This window comes from Petaurus breviceps, unplaced genomic scaffold, assembly GCF_028583685.1.
Source record: "Petaurus breviceps papuanus isolate PSGF00001 unplaced genomic scaffold, PetGlider_PUasm1.0 178, whole genome shotgun sequence".
In the NCBI taxonomy this organism is placed as follows: domain Eukaryota; kingdom Metazoa; phylum Chordata; class Mammalia; order Diprotodontia; family Petauridae; genus Petaurus; species Petaurus breviceps.
Genome location: NW_027185777.1, coordinates 35558347 through 35581381, shown reverse-complemented (window position 1 = coordinate 35581381; position 23035 = coordinate 35558347). Strand labels below are relative to the sequence as shown.

At 35.6% G+C, this 23035-nt stretch overlaps 1 protein-coding gene across 6 annotated transcripts in view; it reads left to right on the top strand.

The window, feature by feature from the left end:
• Window positions 1-23035, top strand: part of ZMYND11 (zinc finger MYND-type containing 11) — a 175763-nt gene that overhangs the window by 102891 nt on the left and 49837 nt on the right. For all 6 annotated transcript variants that reach the window (XR_011168056.1, XM_069086556.1, XM_069086555.1 and 3 more), the window contains exon 3: window positions 5636-5795. Coding sequence is in view for 5 of the 6 variants with exons in the window: in XM_069086556.1 (XP_068942657.1) it covers window positions 5636-5795 (160 nt within the window). In the remaining variant the exon portion in view is untranslated. The remainder of the gene's footprint in view (window positions 1-5635; window positions 5796-23035) is intronic.

Below are 23035 nucleotides of genomic sequence, written 5' to 3'. Positions count from 1 at the left end.
AGAACTGATGCTGAGTGAGAAGAGTAGAACCAGGAGGAATTTGTACACAATTACAGACATGACGTATGTGTGATGACCAACTTTGATAGACTGGACTCTTCTTAACAATGCAGGGATATAAGTCAATCCCAAAAGACGCATGATGGCGAGAAAAACGTGCATCCAGAGAAAGAACTAGAAAGAACTAAGTTTATATCCAGGTGGAAGCAAAATACCTGATCTTTTTCGTTCTCTTATTTGATTTTATGTCCTCTTTACCATTTTTCATTCCAGCTGGTACAATCCATCCTTATAACCTGACCATTGTATAATGTGAAAGTATTTACAGATCCTATACTTGATTATAAGCCGCCATGGGGGGGGAGGGGAAGGAGGGGGACAAAATGTGAAATTCAAGGAATTGTGGAATTGAATCCTGTAAACTAAAAGGAAACAAACAAATTAATAAATTAAAGCATTTTAAAAAAAAATATGAGCTCCTCGATGTAGGTGCTGTTTTTGTAGGAGTGGGGACTGTTTTTTGCCTTTCTGTGTGTCCCCAGAAACTTGTCACAGTACCTGACACATAGTAACCATTTAGCAAATGTAGACTGACTTACTCAAGGATTTTTCAAGAGCTCAAAAAACAGAAAAGGTGGTGGCTAATGTTGGTGATTAGCTAGTTATCATCAATATATTCTTGTTGGTAAAAGTCTCCTCTGTCATCGTTACTGTTGGCTCTTACTAAGGATAGGGAGGGATTCTGAGCTGCCTTCTCATCCAAGCTGTTCCTTTCCTCATCCAAAGATAAATGACATATTAATATCTAATAGATGCCAAATACTGTACTAAGTGCTGGGGATAAAAAGAATGGCAGAAGTACTGCTCCATCCTCAAGAAGTTCATAGTCTAATGGGAGAGATGAGATATAAATAACCATGTACAAGCAAGACATATAGACAATACATAGATGGAAGGCACTAGATTCAGGAGGGAAGCTACAAGATGGAATTAAAGTGGCAAAACACTGTAAGCATGCAGGGCAGCCAATGCTAAGGCACAAAGTCTGGAGAGAGAGAGTCTTGTTTTGTTTTTGTTTTTGCTAGGTACAGCAAAAAGGCCAGTTTCACTGGATAAATAGTAATGGGTAGAGACTTGAGGCACAGAAACCAAGTAGAAGACTTGTTATACTCTAGGTGAGAGATGATAAAAGCCTATACTAGGATAGTGGCTGTGTACGTGGAAAGAGAGGAAGATGGTACTGAGATTGCAATCCTGGGTTACCAGGAGATTAGGATGGTGATTGGTACCTCAATAGTAATAAAGTTTGGAAGAGGAGGAAGGATTGGGGGGGGGGGATAATGGATTCTGTTTGGGACATATTGAATTTGAGATGCCTCCAGAACATCCAGTTCAAGATGTCTAAAAGATTGTTGGGGTTGTAAGCCAGAGCTCACAATAGAGAACAAGACTATTTGTAGAACTGGGAATCCTCTTCAGAGAGATGATAACTTGAACCCCAAGATATTGATGAGATCACAAAATGAGAGTATAGAGGGAGAAGAAAAGAGGACCTGACACAGACTCTTGAAGATTCACATGTAATTAATGGGTAATTACACACACACACTCCAGAATATGTATTGAGGAGGAAAAGGTGAAGGCTACAGCAAGGTCAAGAAAGTTGAGGATTGAGAAGAAATCATTAAATTTAACAATTGAGAAAATATTGGTGATTTTGGAGAAGACAGTTGAATGATGAGATGAGAAGGCAGATTGCAGAGAGTTTAGAAGTGAGTGAAATCAGAGGAAGTGAAAATACTTAGTATAGAAAGTGTTCTTATTTATTCTAGCCATGAACGAGAGAGGAAATATTAGACAGTAAATAGGGAGGTGGCCAAATGAAGCAAGGGTTTTTGTTTTTTTAAGGATGGAATGTGTGTGTGTGTTTGTGTGTGTGTCTTTCAGGGAAGGAGCCAATAGATAAGAAAAGATTGAAGGAGAGGGAATGAGGATGATTGTTGGGGAATATGTTGAAGAAGATAGGAAGAGATGGAATCAAATGTAAATTTGCCATGGCAAGGAGAAGGACTACCTCTTCGGACAGGAATAAAGGAAAACATAGTGGAGGAAGATGTGCAAGTAATCTGAGATGAGAGTGTAGGGTGAAGAGGGAGCTGTCAGAATGGTCACAATTTTTTCAGTGAAAGTGAGGTTCTTGGCAAAGAGGGTGTGGGGAGGGAATACAGTGAGCAACCTGTGAGAACTAAGGAAAAAGTTAGAAATAGCTACCAGGAAAATAACATGTACTGTATGGGATGAGGGGGAGGAATGTAGAAATACATACATACATACATACACACACATATAAAGAGATATACACAACAACTTAAAAGCAGATAAAAGGTAACCTCTAAGGGCAAGCTGAGGGTGGGAAGTAGGAACAAGAAAGATCTGATGAAGACAGAGGAAATTGAACTAAAGTCTTGAAAGACATCAGGGACTCCCAAGAGTTAGAGATAAGAAGGAAGGTCATTCCAGGCATGAGGGACAACCTCCTTCCCTTCCTCCACCCTCCAGAAAAGCACAGAATTAGTGAAGTAACATTTATTAAGCAGGATAGAGTATCATGTGTGAGAAGTAGTCAGTAGGCCACTGTTTTCTGAACTAGTGATTGTGTAAAGAGTAGTAGTTGATAAGACTAAAAACTTAGATGAGGCTAGGTTGTAAATAGCTTTCAATGATCAACAGAAGTTTATTTTTTATTCTATGGAATAGTGAGCCACTGGATTTTTTTTTTTAGTTGAGAGATGATATAGACTTATGCTTTAGAAAAATTACTTTGCCAGTTGTGTGGAGGATATATTGAAGTAAAAGATGTATTGGATTTGAGGCAGAACTATTTAGGAGGCTGTTTTAGGAGTCCAGATGAGAGGGAATGAAGGCCTAAATTAGTGTGATGGCTTTGCAAGTGGAGAGAAAAGGTGTGTATATAGATATAGATTTTTATGTGTGTGTATGTATATATAGAGAGATACGGATTCATAAATACATATATGTATATATATATATATACATATATATAATGAAAGATCTTGTTAAGATAGAAAGAACAAGATTTGGCATCTGTTTGGATACATTAGATGAGAGTGAAGAGTCAAGTATGACACCTAAGTTGCAAACCTGAATAATTAGATATGGTAGTACTTTCAAAAGTAATAAAGAACTTCAGAAGGAGACTGGTTTGGGTAAGAAAGATAATGAATTCCATTTTAGATATGTTGAGTTTGAAATGCCCGCAGAACATCCAATTTCACTTGTCCAATAGTTGTTGGTGATGCAGGACAGGAACTCAGAAGAAAAGTTAGGGCTGGATATATAGCTTAAGAAAGGCTTCTGTAGAAACTGACACGTGAACTTCCTTAAAGGAAGCTAAGGATGTTAAGAAGCCAATAGGAGGAGGAAATTCATTCTAGGCATAGAACAACCTGAATGCTTCAAACATATAACATCAAATCAGGAGCAAACTATGCCAGAAAACCATCAAATGAGAATTATTTTCTTTGCCATTGTATTCTCTTCTAGCTACATACTGGGCTGGTGGAAGAAAAGGGGAGCAGACAGTTTTCCAGTGGAACTATGTCCCTCAGGCAGGTTGACTAAGAGAATGGTGAGCACAACAGGAAGTATGTTCCTTTCTTGCTGTGATCATGAGGGCAGTATCGCTAGATATGGGTCATGGGATAGACAGGTGCCTGGGCAACAAGAAGATCTGAAGACATAGATTCTGATGCCTGGGAAGTAAGAGTTTTTCTCTGCTCCCCTCCCCAAAACCTCTTCTCTTGTTTCTTCTTTCTGTCTCTCTCACATCCAGTCTCCTCATCTTTTCTCCATCCTCTCTTTCTCAACTTAGACCTGTCAGCCCATCTTGAGTGGGGAGTAGTGTGGAAGTGAGAATGTTTCCTTTTCACCTCTTGTCACTTAACAGAAAATACATTTGTCCAGTTTCGGGAAGTTTTGTTCCATCTGATGATTAGTCTTACAAGTCTGGGAAGTGTCCTGAGGTTCCAGAAGGTTATTAAATGACCTGCTTAGCATCACAGCATCGGAACCAACTTGAACCTCAGACCTTGGGATGCTCAACCTGGCATTCTGGCCCTGTACCACCCAGTCTTCTCTACTGTGATGAGGGATGGGTTTATTTCTTACTTATCTTTAGAATGACTTTGAGCAGATATCTTGTTCTCTTTTATACACTGCTTACTAAAATTTCTCCTTCAACTAAATGGTGATGTTCAGATGACCTAGATCTGTAGATGGAGACCCTTGTGCGGCTTGTGTTATTTTTTATTCCTTAGCTATCTCTTATAGTCTTTTTGAATCTTTTGGTTTTTCTGAAATGGAGCTCCTTGGGGTAGAGGAAGGAAAGCATTTTTTTAAGCATTTACTGTGTGCCAGACACTGTGCTAAGCACCTAAGATACAAACACAATTCAAATAGCTAGTGACAACATACGTATAGAAGCAGTCACCAGGGAAGAGTATGTCTCTAGAAATTCATAGGAATGCCCTTGCCAGGGGGGAAAAAAGGTTGAATGGTAGTATTGATTTGATTGCTAAGCCTAGAGCAAAAGGGCCTTTCACCAGTATGATGTAACAGGAGGATAGATGGCAAAATTGGAGGAGGGAAGGTTTGATGGATATAAATCATGATCTGGGCCTGGCTAGATGTTGTGGACTTGGTTTGTGCTTACTCATCCACCAGTCGAAACAGTTTGACTCAGAATATAAATTCCAAAGGTCAGTGGACTAATTCCCATAAGAACTAAAGTATGTTTTTGGCTTTGCAGTCTGGAGGTGATGTGCCAGGTGGATAAAAGGAAAGCAGAAACAAGGGCAGCAGGGAGATGGTGGAGATGAATAACTATGGAATGTGAAGTTGCAATGCTATATCTGTAACACTGTTTTTTAAAAAGATTGCTTTTCATTCACATTTTGGTTAACGCATGCTTCTGTGATTAGCCTAAGAACCACAATTTATATCCCTAATTTCATAGGAAAACATATTCAGAGTTCCCTATAAATTTCATAATAATTACTTGTTTGTAAGTTGAGTCATTTTCAGAATGTTTCAGGCATCCACAGACCAACTTCAGTTGGAAATGAATTTTTCTTAATGACACAACTTTTTTTCTCTTGACTAAACTTCTTATAATTCCTACTTTTTTTTTTACTCTCTAATTTTTAAGTTTTGAGAAATGGATTTTAATGTTCTATATTCTGCTTTAGGAAAGCCAAAACTACAGTCCTTAAATATAAAAGCTATGAATGGTTATTGCTATGAACCTCAGACAAAGGGGAATTTTTGGCTGAGATCTATTAAGTGACTTGTGTTTGCTATTTATAGGTCATTTTTAAATTTATAATCTCCACAGATACAGAGAAGAGCATTTTGTAAGGCAGAAATTCTATTTGGCAGTGGTCAGAGTAAAGAATCAGAGTTTTTCTACTTTACTTTTCATATTCTTGAACTCTGATTGAAGGTATAACAAATCAAGAGAAAGGATGACTGGAAACAGATTTGTTTGTTTTATTTTTATTCATTATTTATTGTTAAAATGAGTAAAGCATTTATAATGTGTTTTTCCTCTGTTCAGGTATATGTCTCGAGTCCATGGGATGCATCCGAAAGAGACAACACGTCAGCTGAGCTTAGCAGTGAAAGATGGACTTATTGTGGAGACCCTAACTGTAGGCTGCAAGGGTTCAAAAGCTGGTATTGAACAAGAAGGCTATTGGTTACCAGGAGATGAGATTGTGAGTACAATTTGGAAAATCTCACCACATTTTTGTATATATATTGACTTAAAGTATTTGAAAAACTTGTGTTTAATCATTGTTAATTTAGATGCAACTTATAGAAGTAAAGATTTTTCATAAATTCACTATTATTTAAAACCTTTGAAATTGAAGAGACTTTTAATCAAAATTAAGAACTTAGATATTAGTAGCATTGACATGTTCCTTGAATATCTTTCAAGAATTACTAGTTTTTTAAAAGAAAAGCCTTATTGAGTCTATATTGACTTAAATATACAAAAGAAGGAAAAAAAAGACTTCTTTTTTTAAGACATTTCTTTCTTTAAAAAAAATACATCTCTGAATTAAAGGTTTCCACATGAGGCCACCGGCAATTAGTAGCCTTTGAAAAATGTTTTCTTTCAGAAAATTTATGTTTGAATCAAAGACTCAGGTTGACAGTTTGACAGTTGAAAAGAATGGACCTCAGGTCAGTGATGTTAAGGCCTAATTAAGGTCTTCAGGTTGAATTTTGGTACTAGGTAGAAAGGATCCATGTTAATTTTTTCCAGGCTTCTTAATGATTCTGCCTTTTTTATGGCATATGTACAGAAATAAAAATAGAAAGGCTAGTTGGTTGCCCTGTTCTATTTTCATCTTGTTCTTATTTTTAGACCTTCATCTGCTTGGATTATATTATAAACATCCATTTTATCTGCTTGTTTTGCTTCAATGATAACTCCTGGGAGTAATTTTCTTTTTTTTTTTATGTAAAATTGATTTTTAGTATATAGTGTTTCTAAGTCCTTATTTGAGTTTCTCATTTTTCCTGTTTCTCGCATGGAAATGACTTTGTTTTTAAAGGTACACTGTTTTAAAATAATAGTTTCCGAATATGCCAGATTTTAAAATCAATTGAATTTGATATGGCTTAACTATTTGAGTGTCATATAGTGTTTTTAAATTAGTTCATGAAAGCTTTAAATTAAAAACCAAAAAGATAATCCAATTTTAAGATATTTGCTCCAATTTTAAGATATTTTTAATTCTGCTCCAATTTTAAGATATTTGTAAGGAAACAAATGTTTTATATTCCATTTTCTTGTTCTATTACAATATTGAACTAGTAAACATTGGGACTTATACCTATGTCCTTGCCTAGCTCCTCTGCAGGAGTTAACTAATGAATACTGCTTCAGAGTCATGCTGGTTTACAAAAGCAGCTATTTTGGTCTGACAGAGTTATAAAATTGGATAAGTAAACTGTATAGTGCTTTGTTTATGTTAGTTTAGTTGAAAACATGAGAAAATTCATATTCAATAAGTGAGCAAATTGCATGTTTAATTGTCTGGTGATGTAGGCATTAGCTATACTGAAAAAAAGTGTTATATTTACTTATCACAATTACTTTCTTATTTGTGTTATAAACATAAAAATGTTTCCAGTGAAATTATTCTTCTTAAGACATAATTAACTCACTTCACGAATTATTTAAAAGAAAAATTTTGATTTTTATTATTTTATGGTCAAAATGTAGTGCAAATATATTACAAAATTATTACTCTAGAAAACAAAGACTTTCAGCTGCTCTGAAACGCATACTATATTGTGCTCTGTCACTCAGCAATTATTTTTAAAATAACTGCATAGTCATCAACTACTATAGTCAGCAGACTTAATCCACAGGATCTAAGTTTATTGATTACCTGAACTTTCCTTCATAAAAGCTGTTTCTCTGTTTGGCTGCAGTATAACTTAAAACTCTAGCCTTTTGATCTGTGATGAACATTTTTATGCCTTTGCTCTGTCTCCATAAATTATTTACCTCTCCATCTATGCCTTTTTTTTTTCCCTAAATGCTTTCATTCTTTCCAGGTTATTGGGTTGTTTTTTGTTGTTGTTGTTGTTGTTGTTGTTCAATTCTGGTCCACAAATATTTATAGAGCCTACTGTGTGCTTAGCACTGTGGTAGGTGGTTTGTCTTAATCTTTTATATTTTTATTTGTTGTTGATTCACGTTTTACAGCAGCAGTTTTTTAAAACCATTTATTATAGGCTTTGCTCCCAGAGAGCTTTTATGAATTCCTATTAAATCAAAATATGTTTTTTATATATAATAAGCACTTAATCTCCCAACTCTTTTTTTCACCCACCTATGCTTTCACTTTTAATGAGTTATCTCAACATGGTCCTGTGTTTGTAACAAATTTGTTACCTAGTATAGAAAGTGAATGTTTACGGAAAATCATTACATGAGATAAAAAGAAGAGATAAGTCTGATGTACAAAGACCACAGAGATTCTTCATCACCAGAAAGGGCCCGTCACGCATGGCCAATCCTTAGAATATCTATAAAAACTTCTATAAATAATTATCCTTAAAAGTACACAAACAGAATACACTTAGTAAAGAGTAGTGAAAATTTCTGTGTGACTTATAAAATCATTTTTAATAATTACATGATGCTTTTTAGTTATGCTTCATGTACTAATATATGCCAACTGCCTTGGATAGCTCTGTAAGTGGACTATTTCAATTTAAGAGATTTATAGGATAGCCCATTTATGGCTTAGATTCTAACCTTCCTTATTTAGAAGTAGAGGGTAAAATCAGGTGGATATGATGTGACATTGGAAGGGTCAGCGAGGATTTTATCTGTTTGTTGTTTGTAAACTTTTTAAAAGTCATAATACCTTGCAAACTAGCAAGGTTCCATAATAAAGAGAAAACACTTTTTTTTCCCACCTTAAACTCTAAGCAATAAGTGGTGAAGGGAAACATTATCTCTTTTCTTCAGGCCTTGCCAGTGGTATCTGGAATACTTGAGGTGGAAAGAGACAGCGGGGAATTTATTTTTTTTTTTTACTTACTCATCCCAAGAGGCTTTTGTTGGCAAAGAGAACATCCATTAGTGATTCTGTGGGCCAAACAATCCAGGCAACATTCCCACTTCAACAAATAATCCACTTATTAAATGTTTCCTGTGTATAAGACATTTGAATATATGCTCCCTCCCTATACTTTCTTGTGGGCAAATAGTTAAAGTATTATTAAAATTTAAGGATAGTATGATCTTTAAATATCAGTGTTTTAAATTATGTCAATGTCATGTCAATCTTCATAAGAAAGTTTTAAATTATTATAAGTGAAAATATGTTAAGTATCTTCAAACTATACATTTTGATAGTGGCTTTAGTTGTCAGTTTTATTCAATTTTAGGAAGTTATGAAGGTTGTAGAATGTAACCTGCTGGTGGATTTTATTTATTGAAAAGAACTTAATTTTTAAAAAATAATGTAACTTGTTATTACATGTTTTAAAATTAATTTTTATTTATCTTGTGTTTTTACATTGCCTAAATTTCTTCTAGCATACCTCCCCATTTCCATCCCCTGTAATCAGAAATATAGTAAAGAAAGGAAAACATAAAGAAAACTAATCAAAATGTCAAAAAAAAAGTCTGGAAATTTATGCAGTATTACATATATTTGGAACTCACTTTTGCAAAGGAGTGGGGGAGATGTCTTATATCTCTTCTTTGTGCCTGTGCTTACTTCTTTGTAATCCTGAAGCATTCATTTTTAGTTTTCTGATGGTTCTTTCCATTTACATTGTTGTAGTCATTGTATATATTATTTTCTTGGCTCTGCTTACTTCACTTTGTATCACTTCATTTAAGTTTTTCCATACTATTCCATAATCATTTCTTATAGCATAATAATATTCCATTACTTTCAGGTACCACAATTTGTGTAACCATTCTCTAGTTAATGGGCATCTATTTTCTATAACTTTTTCTAAAGGCTCCCCTCCAGCATACTGGGTTTTAGGTTTGGTTTTTTTTTTTCAATCACATGACAATGTGATTATAATATATATATAATATATATAATAGATAGAGTAGAAGACCTATGATTGAATCCTATCTCACATACTTATGAAGTGTATGACTTTGAGCAGGTTACTTAATTTCTTTTAGCCTCAGTTTCCCCCTCTATAAAATAGGGATTGTAATCCCTATAATATCTTACAGGATGATTGTGGGCATAAAGCAAGATAATTTATGTATGATACTTTGAAACCTTAAGACTTTTTGTAAATACCTGCTATTATTTTTTTTTTAATACTGGTCCTGTGTGCACCAACTCTTTCTTATAGGGACAAGTTTGCTTTGATGAATTATTTCTAGTCTTATATAACATCAGCATTATCTTTGGAAAGGATAAGAAAAATTTTAAGGAAAACTAAAAGTCATATATCACTTTTGAAATTATTATATTGGTAAGGAGAGTTAGGAATTTAGAATTAAATTATCATTTTTCTTCATCAGATGCTTTAGTAGGAATAGAAGGCAGTGCTGCTGAGCTCTTTAGTAAGTGAGGTGCTATAAACTACAGCCTTGAGTACTGCCACTGCTCTAGCATCAGCCTCTCTTCCCTGCTGGAGCTACCCGTAGCCAGAACATAAAAGGAGGGATAATCAGGGCTCTCCACTACTAGTGCTTGAAACTAGCCTTCATGATACTACTTATATAGAACTTTACAAACAAAAAGAAGCAAATATAGATTGGAATTGCATAGCACCAATACAATATTCACAGTACCCAAAGTCACAATAAATATACCAGCGTGGTGCTCAATCCCAAAATATAACACTCTCCATATAGAAGACAGAAGCAAAACATTTATTCAGACACCAGAAAACCAAATCCCAAAACCAGTAAGCTGATTCCATCATAGCAGCAAAGAAGTTAATAAGCCACAACAGCACAGAGAGCCATAGTATCCTTTAGGCTTCCCACAAAACAACACAAGACTAATATTTACTCACAAGCCTCTCTGTCTCCCTCGGAAGTATCCTCTCCTCCCAACCATCTAGCTTCCTCTGGCTTCCAGCTTCCTGTAGACTCTGTTCCACTCTTCAGCAAACTCCTCCCACCACAGAATCCATGTGATTACATTCAGCCTATTGGGGGCAGATTATCTTTTCAAAGCAGAAAAGGTCTTCAAATTCCCTTAGTCTTATTAAGGGGCAAGGAAGATCTTCAAACTCCTATTACCATTACATTCGGCCCCAAGATCTTTCATGTCCCTTACACAGCAAAAATACATTAACGATGCATTTCATTGCATAGATTAATGAGAGTTTAGGGGAACTGGTGGGGTAACTGATGTCAACAGAACTTTGCAATAATATAACAGGGATAATAGGAAATAAGCACATAATACATTATCTTAGGGTGGGGGCTTGGGTACAGATACCCCATCTTTACTCCCTCAAATGAATGGGGCTCAAAATCTTAGAGTAAGGAGTGAAGATCTCTTCTCCATAGCTACTTCCAGCTGAAATTGGATATAGAGTTGTCCCTGCCTCAAGAGGTCCCATTCGAGAGGTCAGTTCTTTATCTGGCATCCAGAACTCAGTCAACACCAGGTCCAAGGATACATCACAGTCATAGACAGTGGGTGGCATCTGGCTTAAGTGATCAGGCATCTGCAGGTGGAGGATACTAAACCTGCAGGAAACAAATCTCACTAAGAAGCTAAGCAGACAAAAAGCCAAAAAGAAACAAATATAGGATCAGCCATGCTTCTGGAGTCCATGAATTCACTATCACAGCTTTATTGATAGAAGAATATTCGAGTTAAGGATACAATTAGTCAATCATCTTCTCCTGAATAAACAACAACCACAGTATTGTCTTTCCCATGTGCTATAATCTCCAAAGCCCTTGAAACATCATCTGACTTCTACTTTACCCAAACTTTAGCTCCTAGTTTTATCCTGTTAGTAGAACCAAACCCTTCAGTTCCTCTAATAGTTATTTCAGAAGAAGGGTCAGTTTTCACAAAGGGTATTGTTTCACAAGGAATAATAATCACTTGAACTATTCTATCATTTTTGCTAAACTGTATGAGTTCTTTACCCAAATTTTGCAATGTTACAATAATTTCTTCTTGATAATTAGAATCTATTACTCCAGCCAATACATGTATTCCTCTAACTGCTAAGTCTGATTTAGGTAATATCCATCCAAAATGATTTTTTAAGGATTCTTTTACATATTGCAGTAGAGATGTTTCTTACTTCTTTTCTATCAAACCAAAAGTCTTCAAAACAGTGTAAATCATATCCTGCCAAACCAGGTTTTCCTGAATATGGTGCAGGGACATCTTGCCTCACAGTCTAATACTCAATATTTTAGATCTTATGTGTCTGCTGTTTTCTAATTTGCAGAGGTATACTTCCTCCCAATGGTCTATTATTCAAATTACATAAAGCAGTGAACAAATTATCTTTTCAATGTTGATATGAATTATTAGAATTTAACTTCCTTAACTCTTCTTTCAATAATCCATGCATTCTTTCAGTTAACTCAGATGCTTGTAGATAATATGGAATATGATATATCTATTCTATATTGTTTAATATACAATATCTCTTCATTTCATTATCTTTGAAATGTGACCCACTGTTACTTTGAATCTGCATTGGGGTTCCATAATATAGACTTAAGAGATCTAGAGTTTTATAGGTGTTTTTCTGGGTCGCATTCTTATAAGGACAATTCACTAGTACACTTGAAGAGGTATCATACAAGTACATATAAATTTCTATCCTTTTTCTTGGGGTAGAGGACCAGTATAATCTATTTGTCAAATTTGGGCTGGGACTTTTCCCTTTGCTATCTCCCCAGTTACTACCCAACGAACAGTTTGTTCCTTTTCCAATTGACATATATGACATTCCTCTGCTATCTGTTTTAACAGTAAATGAGAGGGGCGACTATGTGGTGCAATGAATAGAGTCCTGGCCCTGAAGTCAGGAGGACCTGAGTTCAAATTCGGCCTCAGACACTTGACACAATTACTAGCCGTGTGACTTTGGGCAAGTCACTTAACTCCAATTGCCCTCCAAAAAGCAAAAAAAAAAAAATGAATGAGAGATACTAATACCTCAATCTTGTGCCCACCTTTGTGTGACCTGGACACCTAAATGACTGGCCATTTGATAGACCCATTTTACCAGTACTGTATCATCAGTTGGTATAAGAGTAGGGACCATGTGTTGAGTAGCAATCTTTGCTAGTTGATCAGCTTGTGCTTTGTATTCATGTTCTGGAATGATGAGGGCCATGTGAGCATCTACATGAAAAACTGACAAATCAGTGACCAAAGACATGTCACATATATCTTCCCATAATTCTTTGCCCCAAACTTGTTTACCATGAATTTCTCAATTTTGATTTTTCCACATGGGCATCCATTAGCTACTGCCCATGAATCAGTGAATATATGATGCTGTCCTTCTTGTCCTATTTTGATGGCTTGATTTACTGCCCTAAGTTCAGCGTATTGACTATGTCCACCTGTCCCAGTACTTTCCAAAGTCCACCTAGTACATGGGATATAGGCTACTACTTTCCAGTGTCTTTTATGGCCCAAATATTTTGCTGTCCCATCAGCAAACCATGCGTGTTTCTTCCCTTCTTCAGTTAATCCATCAGATCCATCATTCCATTTTACCAAGGACTGTATCAACTGTTGCTTTGGTTCAGGGGATGTATCATGTCCCTCAGTATCGATATTAGCTATAGGTTCATGTAGAGCAGAAACTCCACTTTTGCCTGTTTTAACTCTCTTTTGAATATACCTTTTCTATTTAATTATGCTGGCCTCTTGTGCAAGTCCGATTCTGTGAGAAGCTGGGGTACTCATTCCTGAGGTTATAATTGGGATTCCAGGACTTAATATCACTTCATGGCCCAAAGTCAGTTGTTCAGTCTCTACCAAGGTCAAATATGCAGTTAACAACTGCTTTTCAAAAGTTTTGAACTCCAGTTGAAGGAAGTTTCCTAGACCAAAATCCTAAAAGTCCATTTTGACTTTGTTTTTGCCATAAACTCCAGTTTGCATAATCATCCTGTACAGTCACTTGTAATTCCACTGGGCCATTTTGCATAGGCCATAAATCTAGGGCCAATTTTATAGCAGCCTTGGTTTCTTCAAAAACTTTACTCTGCTCAAGTCCCCAGTCAGATTCATATTTCTTCCTAGTAACTTTATATAAGGATTTCAAAATCTGTCCCAGATTTGGAATGTTATGTCGCCAATATCCAAATAATCCTACAAACTTTTGGGCATCTTTCTTATTGGTAGGGATAGGAAAATCCTGAGTATATATTTTTTTCTTTTTGGAGGGGGGAAGGCAGGGCAATTGGGGTTAAATGACTTACCCAAGGTTACACAGCTAGTAAATGTCAAGTGTCTGAGGTTGATTTTGAACTCAGGTCCTCCTGACTCCAAAGCCGGTGCTCTACTCACTGTGCCACCTAGCTGCCCCAATCCTGAATCTCTGTCAGGCTTGCAGAAGAATCTCTTGCAGTCCCTTATTCCATTGTATACCTCGAAATTTTATATTTTGAGCCGGTGCTTGAATCTTTGCATGGTTAATTTCCCACCCTTTGCTTTTCATATGCTCAATTAAAAGTGCCAACCCCTTCTCTATTTCTTTTACATTTTTTCCTTGTATCATAATATCATCAATGTAGTGAGTAATCTGTACACCAGGTAGCTTTAATTCATCCAAATGTTCAGCCACAATCCTATGACAAATAGTGGGGCTATGCAGATATCCTTGTGGCAAGTGGGTGAAAGTATATTGTCTGCCCTGCCAAGTGAAAGCAAATTGGTCCCATTGTTTAGAGTCTATTGGGATGATAAAGAAAGTATTGACTAAATCAATAACTGTATACCAAGTCAGATCATATTTCTGGATCTTTTCTATTAAAGTGACAGTATCTGGAACAGCAGCATACAAGGGAGGAGTCATCTTATTCAATTGTCTATAATCCACTGACATTCTTGATGTCCCATCTGATTTTCATACTGACAAGACAGGATTATTTCATTGTGTGGTTATAGGGACTAACACTCTTGCTTCAACATATTCCTTTATAGCATTGGTAATTTTATCTTGCCCACCTGGCACACAATACTGCTTTAAAGTAATTACTTCAGAAGGTTCAGGTAAAGTTATTGGGTCCATTTTTATTTTTCCCATTAAAACTGTATTAATTCCTATCCTCCTGACTGCAAATTGGAATCTACCTTCAGGTAAATTCAGGGTCATACCTCTCAATATATCTATTCCAATGATGTATTCAGGAATGGGTACAATAACCACAGTGTATTCTTTCGTCATTAGTTTGACTTTTCTGGCTGATATTTCCGCCCCTCCAAGTCCTGTGATGGTAATAGGAGTTCCATGCTTGAACTTGTTAGGATCCCCATAAATAAGGGAGGCCTCTTCCCCAGTATCTGTCAATGCCCTGGTTACAGTATTTGATACATTTTTCCAATATATAGTCAGATTGATGTGGGGTCTGTGTATTTCTTTAATCTAAGCTGGGGTTTGGCCAATTTCTAATTCTCCCTAAAGGTGTGTCCAACTTGGATACAATGGTTCAAGAGAATCTGTAGGGGGAACCCTTACTTCTCTATTTGTCTGACATTAAGCCCCTTATCCTGGTACATTTTATATAGTTCATTAGTTGGAATACCATTAATTATTCTAAAATCAACCCCCGCTCTCAATAGAGCAGTAAACAATTCTTGTCAGTCTATTCTGACTTTGAATCCACTGGCCATTTACTTTTCTCTCTTCAGGAAATCTGTCTTTTTCCTATTCTCCAAAGTCACTTAGCTGTGAAATCTTATCCAGAACCTCTGAAAGAGAGTACCCTATTTCACCAATTAGTAGAGTCAGAAATAGGTGCTTATAAGCAGGAGAAGCTGTCTTCATCATGATATTTCTATGAGGAACTGCTAAGGGGATATTATGATATGTGTCTGCACCTCCAACCATGATGGCAGTTTTCATTACTTTCATCTTTCTCATGCAGTCTCTAAGTGAGTACCAGGGTCTGTCTCCACTAGGCCACAAAGAATAAACAGGATACATTCTTTTGCATTCATCAGCAGCTAACGCTAACAGATTGGTCATATTGTTGCCTCCTGCCATATGAAAATCTCTAAAAGTTTGCTGAACAAAAGAATTCTGATACTTATTAATTTTTAAACAATCCACACTATCTACCCATACTTCTCTGGCTCCTTCATTACTGATTCTCACCATCCAAGACACCAACGATTCTTCCATCCTTTGGTTGAATCTGCTTAATAACAGTAATCTCCTGTTGAGTGAAATTCTCATATATCTTCCTCAACTCTGGTCTCCCTGATTTTCCTGCTTTCTTCGCAGTAGGGGGCGAGCTTCTGCCCTTGTAAAAGCTTGGTCATGAAGCATTGTATTTTCACTTTGTACACATGCACCCTCCTGGCAGTCGTTGTCATAGCAACTAGGCTCAATCTCTGCCAAAACTGTATGAACTTTCCTCCTGTTGCTTTTCTGCTTCTTTTTCTGAGCCAAATTCACAAAAGCCCTCTCTTCTACCACCTGAAATCTTCTAGCTTGCTCTTCTAAAGGAGAGCCCAAATGCTGTAACACAGCCAATTCCCTTTGCATTTGAGTTTTTTCCTTGTAAGAGCTTGTCTCTACTCTTACACATAATACAGTAACCTGTTAGTAAAATCTAACCCCTCCTACACACAGCCTCCAGCTTTCTCCCAATATTTTATTGGTATTCTTTGCAAACATGTTTCTAAATCTCTAGGTTCTCCCTGCTGTAATCTCAGTTCCCAGTTTTCACAGAGCTCTGTACTTTTAGACCACTCCCTTGCTAGGGAGTCATAACGTAAATCCTCCCATGCTAGAATAGCCATTTCTTCTTCTAAATCCCTTCTGCCTCCAAATAGAGGTCCAATATTTCATGATCCCATCCTTGTGGCCAAATGTAGTACCAATGTAATGTTCACAGCACCCACAGTCACGATAAATATACCGGCATGGTGCTCAATCCCAAAATATAACACTCTCCATATAGAAGACAGAAGCAAAACATTTATTCAGACACCAGAAAACCAAATCCCCAAACCAGTAAGCTGATTCCATCATAGCGGCAAAGAAGTTAATAAGCTACAACAGCACAGAGAGCCACAGCATCCTTTAGGCTTCCCACAAACCAACACAAGACCAATATTTACCTACAAGACTCTCTGTCTCCCTCAGAAATGTTCTCTCCTCCAAACCATCTAGCTTCCTCTGGCTGCCAGCTTCCTCTGGGCTCTGCTCTACCCCTCAGCAAACTCCTTCAACCACAGGCTCCATGTGATTACATTCAGCCTATTGGGGGCAGATTATCTTTTCAAAGCAGGGAAGGTCTTCAAATTCCCTTAGGCTTATTAAGGGGCAGGGAAGATCTTCACATTACCAGTACCATTACAACTTGGTCACAACAGAGCAGCACAACCACAGAATTTGGTTTTTCCTAGGTGTGTCTCCTTCTGTGTCTTGAGATACTTTCTTCTTTGTGCTCTGTGGTAATTCCAAAAGGAGTATTATGCACCAGTTGTACTATCCTATTACCTATAACACACTCAAGGGATTTGACCATCATATATTTTTGTCACCTAGTCAGCAATAATCATCTTCTTGATGGCATCTTCTGAGTTGTTAACTCTTCCTATGTTGTATCAGTGTTGAGAGTTTGAGGGACGCTAACAATGAAGAGTTCACAATACACTTTTACCTACTATAACAGCCTGCTTTTTTTTCCTTTTAGAAAAATCTGAGAGAAGAGTTGTACTACAGTTTGTCTCATAGGCTTTGCAGGGTAACAACATTCTGGTATATCACATAACCATCAGCAGCTAGAAGTTTTTCAACCAAACAGAAAGAAGGAGGGGACCTAGAGTGAATAGAGCATTGGATCTGGAGTCAAAAGATTGAGTTCAAATCTGGTCTCAAATTCTTATTAGCTTTGTGACCCTTGGACAAATTATTTAACCTCTGCCTGCTGCAATTTCCCTTCTCTATAAAATGAGGATAATAATAGAACCTATGTTTCAGAGTTGTTAATGAGGATAAAATCAGGTATCTATAGAGTATTTTGCAAACCTTAAAATACTACTTTATAAATTCTAGCTAGTATTACTATTTTTTCTTAAAACCCTGTTGCTTCCCATTTCGTAAAGTGTTGCCACATCAGCCAATTCAGTTAATGAGATTATTCCTTAGGCAGAATTTTCCATCAGCAGCAGGGTTTGCATCAAGTAGCTATTTCAACTACAAAAAAAAATAGCTTCATCTCTTTGAGTTCAAAATGAAGATACTAAATTTTTGCAATCCATGCACGATGAGATTTCCTTATACTATTGTGTAAGGTAATTTATAAGATGAGCCAGTTTTGAATTTAACCATTCACTGTTATAACACGTTTTAACTGACTGGATCTGGGAATAAATATATTTAATGTCATCTCTTTGATGACCACTGTATTGTTACAGTCCAGAGTATATCCTACAATTTTGCAGCAGTTTTGTTTACCCTTTACTAAGCAAAGTAAAAATCAGAAAACCGAAAATTCATTTTGAATGTTAATTTTGAAATTGATCAAAATGTAAATTGTCCATTGCTATAAATCATTTCCCCATTTACTTACCTGCCAAACCTGAACTCAGGGTCTCTTGTTTCTTCTTTCATAGTTGATGTCACTTCAAAAATAATACAATACAGGGAATGTAGCTTACATTTTCTGTTGGAATGCTTCTACCAATTTGTTTTGCTGCTTATGATTCAAGAGAAACTGGAAATTTGAACTCAGGTCTTGGCTGTTAAGTTCTTCTACTTCAATTTGAATACTTTCTTTCCACTCAATCCTGTTTGTATTATCTGGTAAGCAGAATTTCATACTATTTTAACACCCAAACATATATATCTACTTTTTACACAAAATGGTGAAATTTATTCTTTTGCTCTAGATTATCTGTCTCTTTCTAAATTCTATGTTACTCTGATAGCATAGTTAGAAATATTTTTCATCAGATTTATGTACTTTCGTGAGAAATTGAATATGCTAATACAGAAGTAAAAAAAACAGTAAATTATAGAGATATAATTTTATATTATAGCTATGAATGAAAAATTCTGAGATGGTAGTATGACAGTGGATAGAAAATCAGGTTTGGAAACAGGAAGACCTGGATTCATGTCCTGCTTCTCACATAATTACCATGACTGTGGATTAGACATTTAACCATTCATCTCTTTAGGCAACTCTCTAATCCTGTAAACTAGAAAATAGTCATATATCTGCATAGATTGCACCCTAGGAGTTTCATCCACTGACACAATCACAGAGCCCTGCACACCCACTCCCACCTCACCAAAGAAAAGAAAAATAATGTGTTCAGCACATGTATTTGATAATGTCATCTATATATTTTATACGTACATGTATGTATTTATTAAGGAAAGTTGAATAAAATTGAAACCTCCTTTTCAGTCTGAAACAATTGGCTAAGTGGAAAGAACGCCAGATGTAGAAGACCTGGGATTCTAGTCTTGCCTTTTCTGCTAATTTGCCTGGTGACTCTGGACAGATAATTTAATTTCATTATTCTTCAGTTTCCTTATCTGTAAAATGGAGCTAACAGTGCCTGACCTTAAAAATGTTAGTGAGATGTAAAGGATTACTATAAACAGGATATATGGTTTTATAAATTGGTAATCAGTCATTTGGGCATTGTGGTCAAGTAGTAGCTTCATGACATACTTAACAGGTATCTAGACTGCCTGCTGAATTGTAGAAATTTTTAATCCTTATAAATGACAAACTTTTGTTGAAGTGCTGAATACATTTTCACATTATATCAGCCCCATTTGTATTTAGTAGTATTTGAGAGTAAATTTTAGATCTTCAACTCATTTTTCTTTTTATTGAAGCTTGTTTTGGGGGTTTTAACACATTCATTTTTACAATGAAAATAAATATATTGGTCAATATATTGTTTTTTCTGAAATCACTAAAGGATTCACTATGCACGAAGAAAAAGATCTTAGTTTTGTGTTCACAAGAATAACTTAATCCCTTTTAAACCACTATAGATATTTGTTTGCATTCTATTATCTGTTTATGAATGGTAGTTTAAAATATGGAAAAACATAAAATATGAAGTAATTTGCTTAAATTTGTAGTAGAAATTGTATATTAATATTGTGTATTGGTACATTTTCCATATATGAATTCCTTTGTAACTCTGTATATATTGGAAAGCCAAGCAGAACTGTAGAATATAGGTGAGAAATTTTTTTTTTGTTTATGTCTTAAAAGTCCTATATTAGGAAATCCTTCTTCAGGACAACAGCCCAAAGTGACCTCTTTTGACACTTTGGGGTGTGTCCTGAATTTTTTTTATTTCTCCTATACATTTCTATATTCTGTTAGGATAGTTTAGATCACTATATCTACAGTAATTTCTTAAAACTGCTATTATCACCTGGATTCCAATTTTGAAGGACAGTACTCCTGTCTGCTCTTTTACAAATGGAAGCAAGTTGAAGTTATCCCATGTTTTGCTTTTCTGGGATCCTTTTAACCAAGTTATGGAGTAGCTGATGACATCTGGTGGAACATACTGAAAGTACAATTTAACTGTGCTTGCATGTGTTGGATTTTAGGCCTGAACATTTGTATACAGATTTTGTTACTTAACTCTTTTCTTATATGACATATATTATTAGCATCTCTACTTAGATTATATATACTCATTTCTTCAGGCATTTAGTAGAATTAATGTTTTTTATCTGAAGAATCAACCCTTTTGGAAAATGGTAGAGTGTATTTTCAATTGCTGTGTTGAGACTGAAAATAGACTTTAGAATATACAAATTTTGCCGGGAGGCAATTAGACTTTTACAAGAAATAATCTCTGTTCATTAATCAACAGCCATTCCTTTAATACTAATTAGATGCCAGATATTGTACTAGGTGCAGGGCATATCAAGGCAAAAAGTCAAGCAACCCTTGCTCCAGAGGAGCTTCCAAACTGTCCAAAAGATCAATATATAAAATAGAAGTACATACAGAATTCATACAAAATAAATGTATTGTAGTTTAGGAAAGGCTTCAAAGGGATTCTAGGAGGCAGAAATGAGGGGGTGATGCATGCCAGGCAAAGATAGCCAGTACAAAGACCAGAGGAACAGCAAGCTAGACCAGAGAGGGAAATAGTACAGAATGAGGCAGGACAGGTAGATCAGTGTGTCTAGAAATTTATATTTGGTCCTAGAGGTAGAAGGAAACTCTTAGATTTTATTGAGAAGCAACCTGATCAGACCTGTGCTTGAAGCAAATCACTTTGGCAGCAGAGTGGAGGATATATGAAATAGACAAATTTCTACATATTTGCCCAATTTCGAGCTCTCCTATTTTAATATATCTTGATTATCAGACTAATTTAATTTTTTATTATGAAAAATTGGATCTAAAACTAACCATAATCTATGATAGAAACATGTTATTTCTTTTGGGGGAAGACTTTTTTTTCTTTCTTTCTTCCAATAAGTAGCCTGAGTTCTGTTGACTGCTATTTTGACTGTTTTATGAAAATCACTTCTTGATTTAAAAAATTGAAAAATGTGTAAATGATGTGAGATTGCAACGCTCTGTTGCTTCTGCTAAGCCAGATATGTCATACCAAAATCATGTAAGGTATGTCCAAACCATCATAAATAAAATACTCTGATGATCTTTTTCAAATTAAAAAAAATTAGTTAAAATTTATCAAAACTTCTGCACAGAAACTTAAATTGTTAGTAGTTGTTTGTGGAATGGAAACCAGCAACAGAATTTACTAAAAACAACTTTCTTTACATATCTGAAAAGGTTATTTATATATCAAATAGTTTCCAGGAAAATGAGATGAAGACTGTCAATAAATTATCAATGAAGGAACTCTTAAGAGATAGTGTTAGTTTGTACCATCTAGTTATTCATGTTATAACTACCAAGCCAGATTATCCCTTGATTAATCTTATTTGATGCAAGGTGTAAATCTCCTTAGCAGCTAAGTAAAATATACTATTCATGCTACCTTGTTAGTTGAATTACTAAATATAACTAAAGTCATAATATTAGCAGTTCAGAAATGTTTAAGAGGTTAAGCTTTTGAATTACATTCTTTAGCTTAGATGCTGTCTGTCTTATCAGAAACTTGGTTTGTGCAAATTTTATCAAATCTTCTTGTTCTAGAAGGTGTAGTGCTAATCATGGTAAAACAGTTCATGAAGTTGGGGGAAGGGAGTTCAGTTCCACAAAACAAGATTGCAGATTACTTCATCACTCTTTTAGATAGGTCGTTTTTATTAAGCACTTGAAACAATATTTGTGAAAAGGGGAAAGGCTGACTGGAAAGAAAATGCAGGGAGCTTCTATGTACTAACAATTATATTTATTTATATCCAAGAATATCCATAGTAAGACTCAGCCCTAAAAATTGCTACATTTTAGCATGCATTTTGGCAAACTTTTAGTTTTAGTTTTTTAACTGTATTCAGATTCAGAATTTGACATCATTATCAAAGGTATATATGCTAGTTAATGGCAGTTATTTAAATAAATAATTCTAATATCATGAAATAAAATAAAATAATTTATCACTGATTGTCATCTCTCAGGACTCACGGTATTCTAGATGCTTAAAAAATTTAATAGTTTGTTCATTAAACAAAGCCTCTGATGATTTAGTCAAAAAGCATTTAGTAAGTACCTACTGTGCTCTAGGAACTCTGCTAAATTCTGAGGGTACAAATTAAGGTGAAAGACAACCCCTACCTTCAAGTATCTCACAGTCTAATGGAGGGAAACAACAAGCAAATAAATATGTACAAACAAGCTCTATATAGTACAAATAGGAAATGACAAGATACTAAAATTAAGAGGAATGGGGAAAGGCTTCTTGTAGAGGGATTTTTGTTGAGACTTGAAGGAAATCAGGGAATGAATACAAGTAATGGAGATGAAGAAGGAAAGCATTACAGGAATCAGGGACAACCAGAGAAAATGTCCTGAATCAACAGATGGGAGTGTCTTATTCCAGGAATAGCAAGGAGGCCAGTGTCACTTGATTAAAGAGTATGTGGTTTAGTGAAAGGTGTAAGAAGACTGAAAAGTCTGGAGACTAGGGGGGATGTGAATTGTGAAAGGTTTTGAATGCCAAAGAATTTTGTATTTGATGTTAGAGGTGATTGGGGGCCATTGGCATTTATTAAGTAGCCAGGATGACATGGTTGGACCAGCACTGTATAGCAAGATCACTTTGGTTGTTAAATGGGAGACGGTTTAGGACATTTATTA